The following is a 19763-nucleotide window of genomic DNA, read 5'->3' on the forward strand; positions in this document are numbered from 1 at the left end:
TGGTTTCTTTTTATCAAATCTTACGGTACATACGGAAAGGTAAATAAATTTGGAAGCCATCAGTAACAATAACATTCCGTTTGGTGCTAAACTGCGCTACATTAAGAAAGACTAAGTGCGGGTTGTGCTTAATAGGCCGGAAATGGGGTAGTTAACCCTACATGGCATTTTAAGCTAATTGCTTATAGCATATTAGATTTTTGCCTTAGTGTTCTTTGAAGTACTTTCACATTTTAATTAAGAGCTTTCTATGCCTGTACCATCCTATGCCCAAGGAAGTAGAGAAATTTTCCAACCCGAAAAATGAATAGATCGGACGGGAATAGAACTCAGTCGCCTTCAGCATGGACTTGCTTTGTAGCTGCGCCTTTACCGAATGAGCTAAAGGAGTATCGTTTGTAGCCTTTGAATTAAAAAAAAAGAATAACATTATATCATCTTTAGTTATTTATGTATAGTATAAACTCTGAGTAATAGTAAACATAATAAAACACATTATGAGATTCTATTGAATAATACCGGCATAGATTTGATGAGACATTATTAAAAAAAAATAATGCATTTTAATTTGAAATGCAAATTTTCTTGAAAATTAACCAGAGACGAATTTTGCTGTCCTAAATGTTGTAGTTAATTTGGCTCTAGTTTTCTCAATTTTTTACCGATTCAAACCAAACACCCTGCACATAATCGAGAAATTACCAAAGTTTCATAAGTCACACTTCGCGGTCACGGATATTCCTTGGGTTCTGCCCAATGGTGAGACATTTTCATGATATTTTTTTTATTTCTTATATGAACCTAGCACTATTCGTTATCAAATCATAACCGAATCGTATAAATGTGACTTTGTGGATCATGCACGACTCATTACTGTGTATACCGGAAATTATAGGTTTTCCAAATCGTCCAGGACATCAGTTGATTTGTTGTACTAGATCAACCAAGACTGCAATAATGTCTGTAGTATCGAAATATGTCCAATCAGATTCAAAGTGTCTATGTGGATCATGCGTGATCTATTTCTGAGTAAACCAGATGTTCAAGGTTCTTCAAATTGTCCTGGAGTTCAGATAATTTGATCTACTAGATCAACCGAGATTGGGACAATGTCTTTAGTATCGAAATATTTCCAGACAGATGCACAGTGTCTATGTGGATCATGCATGAACTATTGTCATGTATACCAGATGTTTTAAGTACTCCAAATCGTTCTGGACCTCATAGCCTAGTCAGTAAAGGCACGGTATTACTAAACCGGAGCCGGCGGGTTCGATTCCCGGTCCGGTCGAGGGAATCTTTCGGGCTGGAAATTTTCTCGACTTCCCTGGGAATAGAGTATAATTGTGTTTTTGCCACACAATATACAAATTCATGCATTGGTATTGGCATCGAAAGCTCTCAATTAATAACTTTGAGAGTGCATTTAGACCACTAAGTTGAGAGCATGCAATATACACTAATCAATAAGCTTGAAATGCGAATAAGAAGAAGAAGAAATCGTTCTGGAAATCAGATGATTTATTCAACTAGATCAACCATGACTGGGATGAAGTCTGTAGTATCAAAATATGTCCAAACAGATTCATAGTGTCTATATGGATAAGTTTAATTATTTCCACGTATACCAGATGATCTAGGTTTTCCAAATCGTCCTGTAGTTCAGATGATTAGTTTTACTAGATCAACAAAGACTAGGATAAAATCTGTAGTATCGAATATCGATTTGGAAATTCTAGAACATTTGGCATGATCCACATAGACACTGCAAATTTGTTTAGGCATATTTCAATACTACAGATATTTAATTATTTGGGTGATCTAGTAGAAAAATAATCTGATCTCCAGAATGATTTCAGAACCTATTATATCTTGTATACGTAGCAAAAGGTCGGGTGCAATCCACATAGACACTTTGAATCTGTTTGGACATATTTCGATACTACAGACATTATTGCAGTCTTGGTTGATATAGTAGAACAAATCAACTGAACTCCAGGTCGATTTGAAGAACCTAGAATATCAGGTATACATGGCTATTACTCGTATTTATACGATTCATTTATGATTTGACAACGAAAATTGCTATGTTCATATTGGAAAAAAAGGAAAATGTTTCACATTGGACAGACCTCAGGGAATTTCCGTGTAAATCCGGTGTGACTTATGGAATTGAGATCATTTTTCGATTATTTACAGGGTGTTTGGTTTGAACCGGTAAAAAATGGAGAACCAAATGAACAACAAAATTGATGACAGCAAAATAATCCGGGACGGAAAGGTTACAATGAATTCCACATTTTTTGTGACAGCACATCAGTCCCTTCGTGATTTTCGCTACATTATTTAATGTTTCCGCGATTTTCGCGACTGAAAGTTCAAATCCGCGACAAATCCGCAAAAATCACGAAATCCGCGAAATTCGCGAAATCCACGCCTGTTGTAACAGCCCTGAAACTTATCAGGTGTGTGTGACTATTGTGGGCAGCCTCTTTTTCTTCAGCAACTTTTCCATTTGAACTGCGTGTTAATTAGCTATTGTATTATCGTTAACTCGAAATCAGCCACATCTTGTAGTGCTTATATTTAATTTAAAGAAAAATCTAACATAATGGCCGTAAAAATGTTATCAGATTGAGACTGAAAGACATAGACATTATTTTAATACATTCAGCGATGTGTATGGACGGGAAAAGCTTGTTAAATTAACGTCTTCATTCTTAGCCGGTCGAACTCCGGACGAAGCTAGAACAGCACTACCATTCATACTGGCGACAACGCTCTGATGAGACAACGAAACCCTACCCCAAGCTCCTCCCCTGATCCTATGCTATTGTACCCTTCTAACCTCGAGTAAGCCGCGAGTAATCGGCCCAACTCCTACTAGACATAGAATTAAGTGAATTTTGTTACGCACAGTGAACAATTAATTATCGGCTCCGTAAAGCTAACGCGATTGAGCCTTCCAAATAAACGAACTAGAATAAGAAAAACTTCTTCATTTTGGCCCCAAAATCGAAATTTCCCTTTTCTGATTTTATGATGAAAAATGTACATGTATTGAAAGCCCTTCCCCCCACACTTCAAATTCAACAGAAGCGATGAACATATATGAAAACATTTTTTATGCCATCCAGCATGGAAATGGTCACCTTAATGACAAAATACGGGACTAACATTTCGCGACAAGGAACAAAACTACCAATTTTTACGAAATTCTGAGAACCACTATATCGTTTTGCTATGGAATGGCTGATATGTAATATGGCATGAGATCTCCGAGATTTCAAACTAGTAAAAATCCTCTGAACTCCCAGAATGAATTTTCTAGATTCTGTGCCATGACATTTTTTCAAGGTTAACACAAATATTAAAAAATTAAAAAAAAAATCACGTGTCTGAGGCTTAGAAATTGTTCAGAATTGTCACTGGAATTATAAAAAAAAAAAATCTTGGACGATCTTGGACTCGACAAATTTCCGAAAATCTTTTATTTATTTTAGGTCTCAGACTTAATTTTTGATATCACGTGTTAAGAAATATTTAAGAACTCAGAGCTTGCAGAAATATTCAAGAAATATTCGAGATACACTTTATAAAAAACGATTTGTTTTAGCCCTTTTCAGCAACAAAATTTAATGCAACGTGGTAAAAAAAAAATCCAAGAAAAATATGGTGGTATTAAAAATGCAATCTCATCCGTGTTCCAATGTTAAATGAAGCCCTTTCGTACACGGCGAATGAGAACGACCCAAACTTGAGATTAGTTCACTCATAATCGCCAAAAGTGCAGGAACTCAGCGATGAGTAAAGTTGTCTCATGGTTTCCTGTGGAAAACCTAAAAAATCTGCCGGAAAATGAGGAAATTGACGAAAATTTTATTCAGTCTTGGAGTAGTACCAATAGACTGAGTGAATCCAATCTTTACTTTTCTCAAATTCGGGAATTTTTCCCTGGAAAATCCTGGAAAAACCTGGGCAAACATGAAACGAATTTTTCTCATCCCTAAGTTCCTGCACTTTTGGAAATTATGAGTGAACTAAACTCAAATTTGGGTCGGTCTCATTCGCCGTGTAAGTTGCCTACTTTGAAACATAATTGATGACCATACAACGATTAATAATTAACAATAAGCCGAACAATGGATTAGGTCCTAAGTAACATTGACAGATTATCTTCATCGATTTCCTCTTTACATCCCCACGGCCATTGAAAGACATTTCCAGCTATTTCCAACACACAGCTAATCGAAAGAAACTATTACCTAACAGCTAATACGACAAACACGACCAGAAACGTGTTTATAGCCAAGTTACTGAGGCTTAAATTGATAAAATTGCATCATCTCGAAAAAAAAATCTGATTCAACCAAAAGCTCTACTTACATGTAAGGTCCAGATCGAATCCATCCTGGGTGTACCGGATTCTGCGCTTGCTCACGAGTCCTCGAATGGGATTAGTCATCTTGATCGCCGACAGAGTGTTGGCCATACACACTTTCAACCGTCGCAAATGGGAGGACCGCTTCCTGGAGCTCCCTATTTTGGTTGGCTAGTTCTGCTGCCGACTCGTCAAACTCTTCTTTCTTTCTTCGCGTGCTTGCTCTCACTCTCTCTCTCTCTCTCGCTTTATAGGGGGCTAAAACAAAGATCACCTTCTTCTTCTTCTTCCGCCGCTTCTGCTTCTTCATGCAACGACTATCCAGCCTCCTGCCCCCATGTGTGTAACAACACTGCACTGACACTGACTGGCAGTTGTCGTCTTCTTCTGTTGCTACCTTCCTTATTCACCCCCGAAGGAGCTGACACAGAACGACACTAGTGGTAAACCTGCACTTTTCTCCGGACAATCACCTTCACTGGTACAACAAGGAACGACGGTTCTCGGGACCTCGGAAGGGCTGCTGCTACTGGTTGTATCACAGCAATCGGAACTGATGGAGCTGATCCTTGACTGGTGGTGCACTTGATGGCTTCCACTTGCTTCCATTAGTGAGGAAATTTCGAACGTTCATTTGCCAAAACGGAAGATCTTCGAGCCCTCTGCTCTCTCTCTCCTCTCTCCCTACACTCACTCGAACCCAAGGGCCAAGTTTAGTTCCTTCTTTACACACACGTTGGATCCCTTTCTACGATGGGATATTTTTCTTCTTCTTCTTCTTCGATCGAACTGGACTTTTCGTTGAAATTTTCAATTTCTCTCTTGCTTGGAAGGAACCTAGAACACTGTCAATCACCAGGTGATTGTATGAACCCGTAGTAGCACTTGTTGCACTGGATTAATTGCTTCCCCTTCTTCGTAAAACCACAATAGAACACACTTTTCAACCTCGACGGTGTTTCTTTTATTTTATTTTTTGCTTTTCTTATATCAGCACATGAGTTTCTCTAATTTCACCAACACACCGCTGTGAAACGCGCGACTCACTGATTGCGATATTATTGCACCACCTTCACACCGCGCCGGAGACGATCGAACTGACGAGCCACCGGTTTTTTCGAATTTGCTTCGTCGTCCAACGCGCTGCTGCTCGTTGCTTGGCTGTAGTTGAAATAGGCTCGACTCTCGGCTGTAGTACCCTACTGCACACATGCAGCATAATAGTACAACACCTCGTAACTAAACCAAACCCTCGAATGCCGTGCACCACGCTCTCATGCACTCATACTCTTGCGCGCGCGCCCGTTCGTAACTCTTTCCCTTCGGGACTTGTTGCTGTATTGCATTAATACTCACGTCTAGATCTCAGCTTGGCTGATGTTCTTGCTGTTGTTGTTGTTATTACTCCTGAAGAGCACGACCTGATCCTTCGGATCTCTGCGCTTATTCCAGGTTCTATATCACCGTTGCTCCAAGTTGTGCAGCTACTACAACTTGTACTTACTACAACTAACCTCTACCAGTACCGACTTGCAACTAGCGACTGTGTCGCCGCAAGACCTAGTTTACGACCGACGACGACGACGACGACGACGGCGTCTTGGACTACGACGACTCCAAGAAGAAACCTCAAAGAAGAAGGCAAAACTTGTTTCGTTGGATGCTGCTGCCGCGTTGATGCTGTGTATTTATTTTGTTGAGGTGGACCAAGTTTTGCCAATCAATGTTCGTGTTGTTGCCGATGTTGTGGATGCTGATGCTGATGCTGATGCCGATGATGATGACGGTGATGATTGTAACTCGTCCACATGTCAACTGGATATTGACATTTTAATTATTACAAGCGAGCTGCATTGAACAACGGGAAGGGAATAAAGAGAAAGAAACCAAATTAATTACAGAAACAGCTGATTGATGGGGATTGGACGCAATAGTGCGATTTATTTAATGGAAACGCAGGGCTGTATTTTACATAAATAGTTAGATCGATAGGCAGGAAACATTAGAACAGTGGGGAATGTCAGTCATAGAGATAATAGTGATAGGTGGCCTTTGGAGCTAACGGAGATTGAATCAACTGATGCATGAATTTGTATATTGAGTGGCAAGGACAATGATACTCTAGGGTTAACTAACCCATTTCCAGCCTATTAAACACAACCCGCACTTAGTCTTTCTTAATCTAGCGCAGTTTAGCACCAAACGGAATGTTATTATTACTGATGGCTTCTAAATTTATTTACCTTTCCGTATGTACCGTAAGATTTGATAAAGAGAAACCAATCGTTGAGATATTGTCAAAAGTCTAACACTACTTCTTGACGCCAAACTCGGCCTAACGCATTGAAACGCCATTGGAACGCCAATGAATTCACTTCGGCGTATCGGATGAAGATAAAAATTGATTCGGTCGGAGCGCTTCTTTTGTTTTTGGGAATAATAGATGCAAACGTTCATATCGCGCGTTCTCATTGACCTCGTTCCGTAGGCCTAACTAAAGTATCGTACCAAACGCATAATTGACTTGTTAACTCTGAAATCATGGATTTATTTGAAGTTTTCTGCTCGATAGGCTCTCTACCCTACGTCTAGGAAAGTCGAGAAAATGTTCAACCCGAAAGATTTTTTCGACCGGACCTGGAATCCAATCCACTGCACTATGGGCAAAACAGAGTTCAAAATTGCCCAACTTTCAATATCTGAGAAGCACAACTCCTTCAGAGCAAAATTTCAATGGCCTTCTGAGGATAATTTTGTGTTTGTGGGCGAAAACGAATCTGGAGCATAAGTCTTTGGAATCTTTTTGAAAATACTAAAAGGAGGATTACAATTAAATCTGAGAATAACTCCAGAATATCTTCAAAGGAATTCGATTATGAGAAGAGAAATCTAAGGAATTTGTGAGGAGAAATGCCAATGAATTCTTAGGGGACTTACAATATGAGTAGAATTCCAAGGGAAGGAGTGAGATTCAAAAGGAAATCTGAAATGAATTCAATGAATATTTGGAGAATGTTTTCCAAATGGTTTCTTATTGTGTAGAATTTCAAGGTAATTCCCAGGAAAACTTAAAGAAAACTTAAAGAATTTGAAGGATTACTTTATTGAAATGTTGAGGAATATTTCAATGGAAATCAGGCCATTCTATTCTGCGGTCTTCAGAACTACTTAATAGTTCCCATTTTTTTCCTGAAGAAACTGCGTTGAAGTTCTTTTGTAGTTTGAGAAACTAGCCGGATGTTCACAATATTTCTCATCAAATTCTTAAACTTCCCTGAATTTTTTAGGACTTCCTTAAGTTTCCTCAATGTTTCTAACGATCATGGATCTCCTCTAAACGTTTAACAATTTGCTGTTCTCTAAACTTCTTTAAAATTGATAGGAATTCTCTAATGTTAACGGAACTGTTCTGAGGTTTCTTGTTCTTTTCTGAAATTCTCAAAACTTCTCTAAAGTTCTGATGAACCTTGTTGCACTGCGCTGCATTAAATAGAACTGCCCTTAAAATGTTTAAGCTTCAGTGAACTTCTGAACGTATGCGAAGACCTCAATTAACTTTTTAACGTCTCTGAAGTTATCTGAAAATCTGGGAACTGAATAAGTTTTGAAGCTTACTAAACTTCTTTCAAATACTCCCGCATTTTGCTAATGTTCATAAACATTCCGGAAGCTCGCGGATCTCTCCTTAAGCTCCATTGATTTCTATGAGGTTCTCGAAATGTTTCTGAAGACCACTGTCCTTCTGTGAAGTTTTCGAAGTTTTTCTAAATTGAACTTTTGTGCACCCGCTATGTTCATGGAATTAGAACGAAATAATTAATATAATTCTATGATTTTCACTGAAGCTCTCAAGATTATTTTGAAGTTCATGAAGCTTCCCTTAAATTATCGACACTAATTTAAAACTTCTTCAATAGTCTAAACTTTCCTGCATAAACGATTATTAAATTTCTTTAAAGTTCTCTAGACTGCCCTGAATTTTCAGTATATTTTATGAATCCGCAACGTTACTAAAATTAAATGATCTGCCTTGAAGTTTCTACAATTTCCCATAAGTATTATAACCATTATAAACGCTCACTAATTTTCCCTAAACTTATCTATAGTTACCTGAAGTTCTCTAAATTTGTTTAATAATCCGACAAATTTGCTGATATCTATTCATAATTCCCTGACGTTTTCGGATCAATCGTAGAATTCATGGAATACCCCAGCATTCCACGGAACTCTTTTTAAGTCTCTGCTAATTTTCTTAAGTTAATGGGACTATTCTGAAGCTATCTGATCGTTCTTGAAGTACTCGGAACTTCGCTGAATCTCATGAAACTATCTAAATGTATCTAGATTTATTAGAAATTCTCTGCAATTTCTTAAAAGTATCACTGTTTGCTAAAATTTCTCGCATTTTTTTAATTAATGGAACTTCGTTGATTTTCTTTAATCAATTTAGCTAATTTTTTGCGTTTTTTTAAGTTCTTGAAATTTCCATGATATAACAAGCTTAAAATACTCTCACGTTTTCCGGATGTTCATACAATTTTTATCACGTTCCAGAAATTCGCTCGGAGCTTTGCTGAAGTTTCCGGAAATTCCTAAGTTTCTCGCAACTTCTTTAAGGTTTCTACAATTTCCTTGAAATTATTTGAACTGCCCTTTGATTCTCTAATATGTCTTGATGTTCTCGAAGCTACCGTAAAGCTCTCAATTCTATTGAAGATCTTGGTTCCACTGCTCGGAAATAAATGGAATTCCCGTAAACAATTTTTAAATTTCCCTAAATTTCTCTGGACTTCTGTGAAGTTTCTGAAATATTTCTGAAGTTTTCATAAATTCTCTGAAGGACTCTGTACTTCCCTGAAATTCTCGGAACATCTTAAGGGTTCTCGATTTTTGTTTCAGCACATCATGGAACTATCGTGAATTTTTCTAAATTTACCGATTATAGATCTTTAAACTGCTTCAAAAGTCTGGACTAAAGCTACAGAAACTGCTCTCAAGATCTGAAATTCCCCAAAAATCTCCAGCTCTAGTTTTTCTGAGGTACTTAGAACTTCTTAAAAAATTGCACAATACCCCTCATGTTTTCTATATTTCTCAATTTCGCTTGACACCTGTGAAGTTCATTGCAATTCTAGGAACTTCGTAAAAGTTCCCGAAAATTTTCATATGCTGCTTGAGGTTCTTAAAGCTTCCAGTGAGTTCACCATATTTTCAGCGTATTAACTTCCCTTATGTTCCCGCAGTTTGTTTATGGAGCTTCATTTCTTTTCATTACTCAGAACTTCTCCAAAGTTCCTACAGTTACAAACTTGAAATAAATCATTTATTTTTTTCTTTGAATCTTGGCACTTTGAAAATTTTCAATATCTTGAACTTGTACATGGAACACGAAACTTCAAGATATTGAATAATATTAGATCTTGAACTTCCTCAAATTAAGTAAGTTTTTGTTTTTACTTTATTAAGTGAGAAATTAAGTAAGGGTTAAACTTCAACATTCAATGGATTTGATTGTAAAGCTGTTTCTTTAAAACTGATTGTCTTAAACACCTTTTGACAAAATTGCTGTTGTTTTTGATCCACCAAAAAATGCATATTTTTAATGCATTTAAAAAATAGCTGATTTTATTATAACGTGCAATCGCTTCCTCAGACCTTTTCTCTTCAGAAAAGTAATTGTTCGTAACAGGAATTCAACGTCCTTTTGAGATATTGAATTTTAGATAATGTTGGACCCATTTTTGCCCTTCCACCATCTTCGACATTGGTAAATACTAACTCGGATATCTGAGGCCCTTGTCCTTGAGCACCTGGCAGTGGGTTTCCCTCAGAAGTACTTCCCACCGAATTCGTCTTGACATCCTGTTGAAGACCTGTTAACTTATCTAAAGCCAGGCTCTATATTTGTTCACGGAATTCTGGAGAGCTCTGTAGCTGCTATACGAAAAGATTTAAAGACTTAAAATCACCTGTATTTGTCTCGAAATGATATGAGCATGCTTTTGAAGACCACTAAATACAGTAATGACCCGATTTTGTCTGCCCTCTTTTTGAAAATCTTTTCTAATGATCTATGAAACCCATACGCTTTTTCAGTGGTGGTATTCATCAAAGTATACCTTAAACCTTGAAGGTGAATGAGACAAAATTGGGTATGCTTTTTTAAAATTCAAAATTTGTACTTTAAAAATTAGCACAGAACGTTCCCTTGAAGTCATCTGAATATAACTCGAGGTCATTTTGTCAATGTGTTCTGTACTTTCACTTGAAAACCTTTTAGCTTGATGTGAAGTGGTATGGACCTGCTCCTGAAAACCTTTGAACTTACTCTTGAATACTTCTGAACCTGCCCTAATAAACTTCTTGACATGCTCAAAAAACCCTTAAAAATCTGGTTATGTTAGAATTCCCTACAGGGAGCGATCATTGATTATGTCTCGCAAAATTTGCCCAAAATGAACTCTCCTCCTCCCTTTTTCACATGAGAATTACCGTCACGTTATCACAACCCCCCTCTTTATTATGCCAAAATTTCTTTGGCAATGAATTTTCTAGATTTTTAACAAAAATACGATCTCTTATTTATTTTACAATAATTTTTAAAAAAGTGTTTTAAATTCATAAAATTCTGTATTTTTCTGGGAAACTCAATTCCTTTTCCTTAAAGAGCCAGATTTACGCTACGCCATATATATTTAGACAACTATGCTTGGAGAGTAAACTTCAATTCATCGTTTAAAAGCAGGGCTTTTCAGGACGCTATATGGAGTGCACAAATTTCCTGGGAAACTGGTGCTATTTTAAATAAAAATTTGCAATCAGAACATTTCAGTGGTAGTCTTTCTCATCAATTATCGGTACATCATTTATCTGCCATTTGAGCAAAACAAAATTGACTGATCACTTCTTATTTTCACGATTTTTTTACATTTTGTGAACGCACATCAAAAAGTGATTTTCATATCTAGAAATTCTTTTCGAGATGCCTTTAAAATTATCTATGGAATTTTTTTAGAAAGCTTCACAGAATTCCTTTGGAATTGTACTCCAAAAAATAAAAAAATAAATAAGTTAAAATACGATTCCCTTGGTATTTGTCACGGATCCTGGAATTCTCTTCAAAATCGCCATGAAATTTTCCACAGAGCAAGTTCCCAAATTTTTCCTGAAGTTAATGAAACTGCCTTGAAGCTCTTATGTAGTTTGAGAAACTATCCTGATGGTCATGCTCAATACTTCTAATCAAATTCTTATTCTTCCCTGAACTTCATAGGACTTCCTAAGGTTTCCTCAATGTTTCTAACGATCATGGATCTCCTCTAAAGGTTTAACATTTTGCTGAAGTTCTCTAAACTTCTTTAAAATTTATGTGACTTCTCTCATGTTAACGGAACTGCTCTGAGGTTCTCTGCTCTTATTCAAAATTCTCAAAATTTCTCTTAAGTTTTTGCAGCTCTCATGAAGCTTGCTGAATTTAATTAAACCGTATCTGAAATTACCTGAAAACCTGGGCACTGCTTTAAATTTCCCACTTATTTTCTGAAACCAATGGAACTGACCTCCCCCTGAAATTCCTCCAATTTTCGTAGCTACTAAACTTCTTTCAAACGGGAGCATTTCATAATGTTCATACAAATTCCTGAAAATCACGGATCTAACTTGAAACTCCTTTGATTTCTACGAAGTTCTCAAAATGTTTCGGAAGACCACTGTCTCTCTGTGAAGTTTTCGAAGTTTTTCTAAATTTCTGGAACTTTTGTGCTCCCGCAATTTTCATGGAATGAGAACGACATAATTACTATAGTTCTATGATTTTCACTGAAGTTCTCAAGATTTTTCTGAAGTTCATGAAACTTCCCTTAAATTATCGACACAAATTTAAAACTTCTTCAACAGTGTAGACTTTTATGATGTTTTTAAAAACTGCCTCAACGATTACTGAATTTCTTTAAAGTTCTCTAGACTGCCCTGAATTTAACAGTATTCTTTAGGAACTCGCAATTTTACTGAAATTAATTGATTTTCCATGAAGTTTCGACAATTTTCCTGAAATATTATAACCATTATAAACGCTCACTAATTTTCCCTGAACTTAATTAATTTTTTGATTTATATTCAGAATTCCCTGACGCTTCTGACGTTTTCAATTATAAAATTCTTGGAATACCCCATAATTCCACGGAACTCCTTGTAAGTCGCTGCAAATTTGCTTACGTTAATGGGATTATTCTGAAGCTATCTGATCGTCCTCGAAGTACTCGGGGCTTCGCTGAATATCATGAAACTATCTAAAAATTCTCTGGAATTTCTTGAAGATATCGCTGCTTGCTAAAAGTTCTCGCATCTAAGAATTCTCATAGTATTTCCTTAGACTTCTTAAAACAAAAATCCATCATTGTACCCTCAAAAACTCGATTCCATCGGAGTTCTTCACGGAATTTATGTCGAACTCTTTAGAATTCTCTTGGAAGAATCTACAGAAATCACCCCATAATTCTTTTGGAACTATCCCCAGCGACCATCTTTGGAGTTCACGGGATTTTCATGGAATTTTCATCAGAGCTCCCCCTTAAGCAAAATTTCAGAACTTATTTTGAATTCTTATTTGAATTGGACCATGAACCCTCATCCACTCATCAAAAAAATATTCTCAGAACTCTCGTTAAAATGCACTCTCAATTATATTGGAATTATTTCGATAATTGTTCCGGACCTGAATTTTGCGTCTCTATTAATTTAAACAATAACCAAGTTTAACTATATAGATAAACATGGCTTATGATTTAAGCGGAGAAGAAGAAATCGGTCCTCAGGGCACTTAATTTTACATGAGACTTTCGTAGTCTGTACTTTGGTATTCTTCTCTGAAATATCATGGTGTCATCCCTAGAATCCTTTAAAATTCTCTTAAAATTTACTTTGGATTTTTAAAGTTCTTAGTCTCCCTTAAAAGGCTTTTGAAAATCTATCACAGACAAATACCTTTGGAAAGTTTCCAACGTTTACAATTTATTTTCCTGGAAAGAAGGTAGGATATTTTCCCCGATTTTAATCGAAATTGAAGGCCCAATAGTTTTCCTGGTGTTCTAAAGTTTTGCAGTTCACTAGTTTCAATTTTTTAACAGTTATGTATATTTTGTTAAACTACTATAGACTTTCTTAGTACCAAGTACTCAACTACATGTTGATATTTTAAATCTCATTCTATTCTAGTAGTGAAAAAGTGACTTTAGTGACTATTTTTAGGGAAATAGTAACTTGAGTGCCTTTTTGGTATAAATAAGTGACTTTTTAGTGACTAGCTTCAAAATAGTGACCAAGGCACTAAAAAGTTACCTGATACCAGCCCTGCACAATGCCCCTCAAGTTTTCTGTATTCCTCAGGTTCGCTTGACAGCTGTGAAGTTCTCTGTAACTCTAGGAACTTCATAAAAGTTCCTGAAAATTTTCGGATGCTAAGAGAACCGCTTTGACATTCTTAAAGTTTCCAGTAAGTTTTTTTTTTTCCTTAATTCTGGCACTTTGAAAATATGCAATATTTTGAACTAGTAAATAGATGAAATACGAAGCTGCATAACATTGAATACTTTTAGGACTTATTTACTAGGAAAACTCAGATAGTTTTATTTAGAAAAATGACTAGACACCCTGTAGATAGAGAAAGATGATTGAACGTCACAAAGCAAAGAATGCTCAGTCTGGAAATAAATTCACACTAAAAAAGTTGAAATAGTGACTGATAAAAAGAAAAAGTGACTTGGCCTTAAAAAAGGAGACTTTTTAGTGACTGGCTTGAAAAAAGTGACCTGCTACCAGCCCTATCATTTTAAAATCCGTTCAAAATTGCTATGGACTTTTTTTTCTTTTAAAATTCACTTAATAATTCTTCTTACTGACTTTATACTGAAGATATAGTCCAGTCCAGACTTTTATAAATATCAAAATTTTATTTTTATTTCGAAGAGAGAACTAACTACACTTTGTCCCGATTTGTCATCGAAATTCCCGGCTTTTTCCGGTTTTCCTGACCGCTCTGTAAGTGCATCGAGATATGAAGATATCACTTGAACCAATTTTGTAGTCCTTTGTAACTTGTCCAGAGATCAGATCTCTGCACTGGCGTGCACAGGGTGTGGCAATTGCCTCTCTTTTTATAAATAAGATTTTTATTTTCACATTTACAAAATTATGATATAAAATAACTTGATTTCTTGATAACTTGGATTGAAGGTAAAATAACTTCATTTCATAAAATAAGGCCACTGAAATCCTTTTATAGCGTCAATTTCTTTTAGATGGTGCCTGAAAATTGCACCAAAAGGTGCATGAAATGACAAACTTCAATTGGGTCAAAAAATTGCACCCCAGTGGTGCATACAAAAAATTCTTGCGTAATTTTTTTTTCAGGGTGGTTCATGAAGGGTTAAAAAAAGAGGAAGATTCGTGGTGGTAAATCGAAGAAAAAGCTTTTTATTGAAAATTCCCGGTGCAAACATATCATCAAGGTGGGGCATGGAGGGACTAATCAAAATCAATAACTCTGGTGTAAAAATTGAATCACGCTAAAAATTTGGAGGAGCACATTTTACTGAAAATTTCTGGTGGAAAGTTCACAACACTGTGGTGAATGTAGAAGCAATGTTTATTAATTTTTCTGGTGCATAATTTGCATCGTTCTGATGAATACAAGCTTAATTGAAAATTTAAGGTGGAAAATTTGCACCATTCTGGTACATAAAAAGACAAAGCTTGAAAATTGCACCATAAAAAGGTGCATGGTGAAACAAACTTCACTGACAATTTTTGGTGCACCGTTCTGGAGAATGGAGGAACATGCTTTATTGAAAATTTTTGGTGCAAAATTTGCATTGCTCTGATAAATGAAATGAACGGAATATTTCCGGTAGAAACTTGCACTGGTCTGATAAATGATGGCACAAGCTTTATTTAAAATTAAGCAATATTGAAAATTTCTGGTGGAAAATCTGCACCGTTGTAGTGAACGGATGGGCAAGCTTTTTGGAATTTTTTTGTCCTTAAATTTGCATCCTTCTGCTGAATAGAGAAACAAACTTTAATAATAATTTCTGGTCTAAAATTTGCACAATTCTGATGATTGGAGGGAAGCTGTTTTACTGACAATTTATGATGAAAAGTCTGAAAATAGGGGCAAGCTTTATTTGGAGGAAAACCTGCGACATTCTAATGATAGGAGAAGCAAGCTATAAGGAAATCTGCACCAATCAGAAGGTTGGAGAAGCAATTTTTATTGAACATTAACGGTGAAGAATTTGCATCGTTCTGATCAATTGAAATTTTCCGGTGTAAAATTTTATGGGGGCAAATTTGTGTTGAAAATTTCTGGTGTAAGATTTGCAACAATTTGGTGCATGGCAGGCAAGCTGAATTAAAAATTCCTGATGTAAAAATTGCACAGTTCGTGTGAATGGAGGGGCAAGCTTTATTGAACATTTCTGGTAGAAAAACTACAACGTTTTGGTGAATGGACGGACAACTTAAACTTGACTTCCGAGAAGAACCTCAAGGGTATTGAATTCTGACGACAGTTCTTAAAGAAAAGATTTCTGGGGATGAGTCCATGAAAAATCTGCGAATAATTTCTAGTGAATCCTGTAGATAGTTCCATGATAAGAATACCGAGAGAATCAAATTTTGAATGAAATTCCAAAGGGATGTTGAGAAAAATTTCAAGGGAGTTCCGAGGATAACTTCAAGTGCATTTTGGGAAGAATTTCTGGAGAATACAGATTCTGAAATTTTTCTGAAACTTTAGGGGAATTTCAGTTACAAGGTGTTCTGAACAAAAAAAAATAAAAATATTCCGAGAAGAATCTCAAGGATATTGAATTCTTATGACAGTTCCAAAATATTTCTGGGCACAATTGGGTTCTTTAAGGGTATTGAGGTAAATGCATATTCGTAATCTGCATTAAAAATGGAACCCAAACCCAAAATTTCATCAATTGGGTTCTTTAATTTTGAAAAATGTATCGTTTTTTATACATCATCTGAAAGAGCTTCGTTTTCGGAGCACAGCGATATTTTTTTCGAACCGATACACTTTCATATCGATTTTTAAATCAAGATTTAAAGCAAAATAATAACTACACTGTTTGACACTAAACTAACAAACTGATAGCTCGCTCCCATACAAAGGGACATCGAGGGGCGCTAATAAGGTGATTTTTGCAAATGTAATCGTACTTATTTAAAATAGTTCCCGTGTTGATGAAATTTTGGGTTTGGGTTCCATTTTTAATGCAGATTACGAATATGCATTTACCTCAATACCCTTAAAGAACCCAATTTTGGTACACTGGAACTATTTTAAATAAGTACGATTACATTTGCAAAAAATCACCTTATTAGCGCCCCTCGGTGTCACTTTGTATGGGAGCGAGCTGTCAGTTTGTTAGTTTAGTGTCAAACAGTGAAGTTATTATTTTGCTTTAAATCTTGATTTTAAAATCGATATGAAAGTGTGTGGGTTCGAAAAAAATATCGCTGTGCTCCGAAAATGAAGCCCTTTCAGACGATGTATAAAATACGATATATTTTTCAAAATTAAAGAACCCAATTCAAAGAAAATTCTGCGGATAATTTTTAATGCATCTTACAGATAGTTCCAAGATTATTTCGAAAAGAATACCGAGAAAATCAAATTCAGTGCCAACATTTCAAAGGGGCGTAATTGCTTTTGTAAACAATGGCTTAAGCCGTCAATTTCTCGGGAATGAAATATTACCCCTCCAAAATAACAATGCTAGCTGGTAGAGGAAACATTTATATACCTGTTGGTGTCATTATTTTTCATGAGTGAGCTTTAATTCACGAGAAATCGACGGCTAAAGCCATTGTTTAGAAATGCAATTACGCCCCTTTGATATGTTGGCACTGAATTTTGAGTGAAATTCCAAAGGGATTTTAAGCAAAATTTCAAGCAAATTCCGAGGATAAATTTTATCTCATTCAGTTCCAATGTGTTCTGAGAAAAAAATCATGAAGATTTCTAAATATAATTCCAGTGGACTTCTGAGAAGAATTTCAAAAGAGCTCTTAGGAGAGTTCTAAAAAATCCGAGAAGAACCTCAAGGATACTGAATCCTGAGGACAGTTCCAAAAGATTTCTGGAGAGTATTCCAAGAAAATTCTGCGTATAATTTCTAGAGAATACTGCAGATAGTTTCAAGATGATTCCGAAAAGAATACATAGAAAATTAAATTTTGAGTGAAATTCCAAAGGGATTTTTAGGAAAATTTCAAGGGAGTACTGATAATTTCTAGCTCTAGCCGGGAATATTTTTTTTGAAGAAATTCTTCTGAAACTCTAAGGGAATTTCAGTTGCAAGGTGCTCTGAGTAAAAGTCAAGAGGAGATCTAAAAATAATTCCAGAGGACTACTGAGAAAAATTTCAAAAGAGATCACAGAGTTCTAAAAATTTCGAAAAGAACCTCAAGGAATTCTGAGGATGAACTTTTTTTCAACTGTACAAAGTTTAAAGACAGCTTTTGGATTCCCTTGAAACACCCTTGAAAAGTGGGTATTAGTTTGCAATTGAACCTTGATCTTACTAAAGAATCTTCTCTGAAAATTTCAAGTCATTTTTTACCGTATTTAAAAAGTTACAGCTGTTTATGTGAGTTGCAATAAATTCGGGTTTGTCCTTTATATCATCTTTAAAACATGTTGAATGCTCGGAATCATTTTCTGTCACCCTGACTGGCGGTACTTTGGGACGGTTCACGACGGATGGGATTAAATTGCCAAATTCCATTGGCTGTCTGAAAGCAGTTTGCATTGAAGAAGATTAACCACCACCGGAGCGAAAAATAAATAAAATTAGCTAAATTAAACAGTAGGGAAACAGTGGTGGGTGGACACCACCATCTCCCACGCACTTTGGAGTACTTCCCATCCCCAGATTAAATGCACCATAGAAAAAAAATTGCCCCTCCTTAACAAGATTCCTGTGCACGCTAGTGGATCTCTGTGTTCAAACCCATGACTTCCAGTGTGAGATTTAATTGATGGATTGATGTAAATCCTGTCCAGTTTTTATGTTTCATAAAGCAGATTTACTAACACCAAAATATTTTTTTTCTGATTTGAAATAGAGTAACGAACCCATAATTCACTCATTTTATCACAAGAATGTCATCAGAATGATAAAACAACATTTAATTTGTTATGGAAATACAAACACTTTTAACTACTCCTGATACCCAACATTATAAAACTCGTATTAGGGTGATACTCTAAGGAAGCCTTAGCGTGAAACTTCAAAGGCACAAATGTCAGCTTCCACAAAACATACAAATTTGAAATTGTTACTCTCTGTTTGTAGTAGCACAGCAAACAAGGAGTAGCAATTCCAAATTTGTATGTTTTGTGGAAGCTGACATTTGTGCCTTTAAAGTTTCACGCTAAGGCTTCCTTACAGTATCACCTTAACATAATTATTTATAAAATTTTCATTTTGAGTTATGGTTCCTTATTTCACCTCTATAAATCTTATTTTTGCCTACTGCTGGATCAAAATTTCAACCACCCGTAGAAAGCAGCTTAGAGGAATTAGGTGAAATACGCGCCAACGAGATTATATAACTTTTTTTTTTGTACTTTTAAACTGGAAATTTATAAGAAAATTTCACCAAATGATAGATCAGCAACTCACCTGGCAGGCAGTTCAAGATGAAAACCATTGAACTGTTGGAAAAATCTATCAAAAAATGCTGTTGATCATATTACCCCAATGGCACATTTTACATAATTTCTTCATACTTTCATTTGGGCGGACCTTGGCAACACGGTTGCCAAAAGGAAATCTGAGCTTTTATTTAAAAAAAAAAACATTCATCTTATCACATGAATATATGAATTAAATCCATTAAAATGTTCTTAGCAAAGTGATTAAGTGATTTTTCTGATAAGGGGCTGTCCATAAACTATGTAGACAGTTTGGGGGAGGGGGTTGGAAATTATTCACGGCCCATACATTTTTTAAAATTTTGTATGGACACGTAGTTAATGAACAGCCCCTAAGTGACATTAAAACGGTAAAAATGTATGTATAATAAATTACCATTGACATAGCTGTGACTGATCTGTGAACATAGATCCTTGGTTTTAAAGACTAGGAGGAAATATACGGAAGACAAAAATTTGATGACGTATGAAAATCGGGATCCATAATTCATCCAACATATTTTGCACAGTAATCATGGGAAAATGTTTGATTTGATAAAAAAAAAACCTTATAACATTGAAAGTGAACTATTTATAACTAAATGAACATAGGTTAACATATGTGTCCTAAGCTTATCAGTTACTTTTCCTTTTAACACATTTCAACTGCTCTAG

General features: G+C 35.9%; 1 protein-coding gene across 4 annotated transcripts in view; it reads right to left on the reverse strand.

The window, feature by feature from the left end:
- Positions 1-19763, reverse strand: part of Pten (phosphatase and tensin-like protein) — a 259540-nt gene that overhangs the window by 159368 nt on the left and 80409 nt on the right. For all 4 annotated transcript variants that reach the window (XM_065234211.1, XM_065234208.1, XM_065234209.1 and 1 more), the window contains exon 2: positions 4387-6229. In XM_065234211.1, coding sequence (XP_065090283.1) covers positions 4387-4492 — 106 coding nt within the window. In that variant the 5' untranslated portion in view covers positions 4493-6229. The remainder of the gene's footprint in view (positions 1-4386; positions 6230-19763) is intronic.

This window comes from Ochlerotatus camptorhynchus, unplaced genomic scaffold (assembly GCF_037179485.1).
Source record: "Ochlerotatus camptorhynchus isolate MF236.1 unplaced genomic scaffold, CSIRO-AGI_Acam_v1.1 ptg000432l, whole genome shotgun sequence".
Classification (NCBI taxonomy): Eukaryota; Metazoa; Arthropoda; class Insecta; order Diptera; family Culicidae; genus Ochlerotatus; species Ochlerotatus camptorhynchus.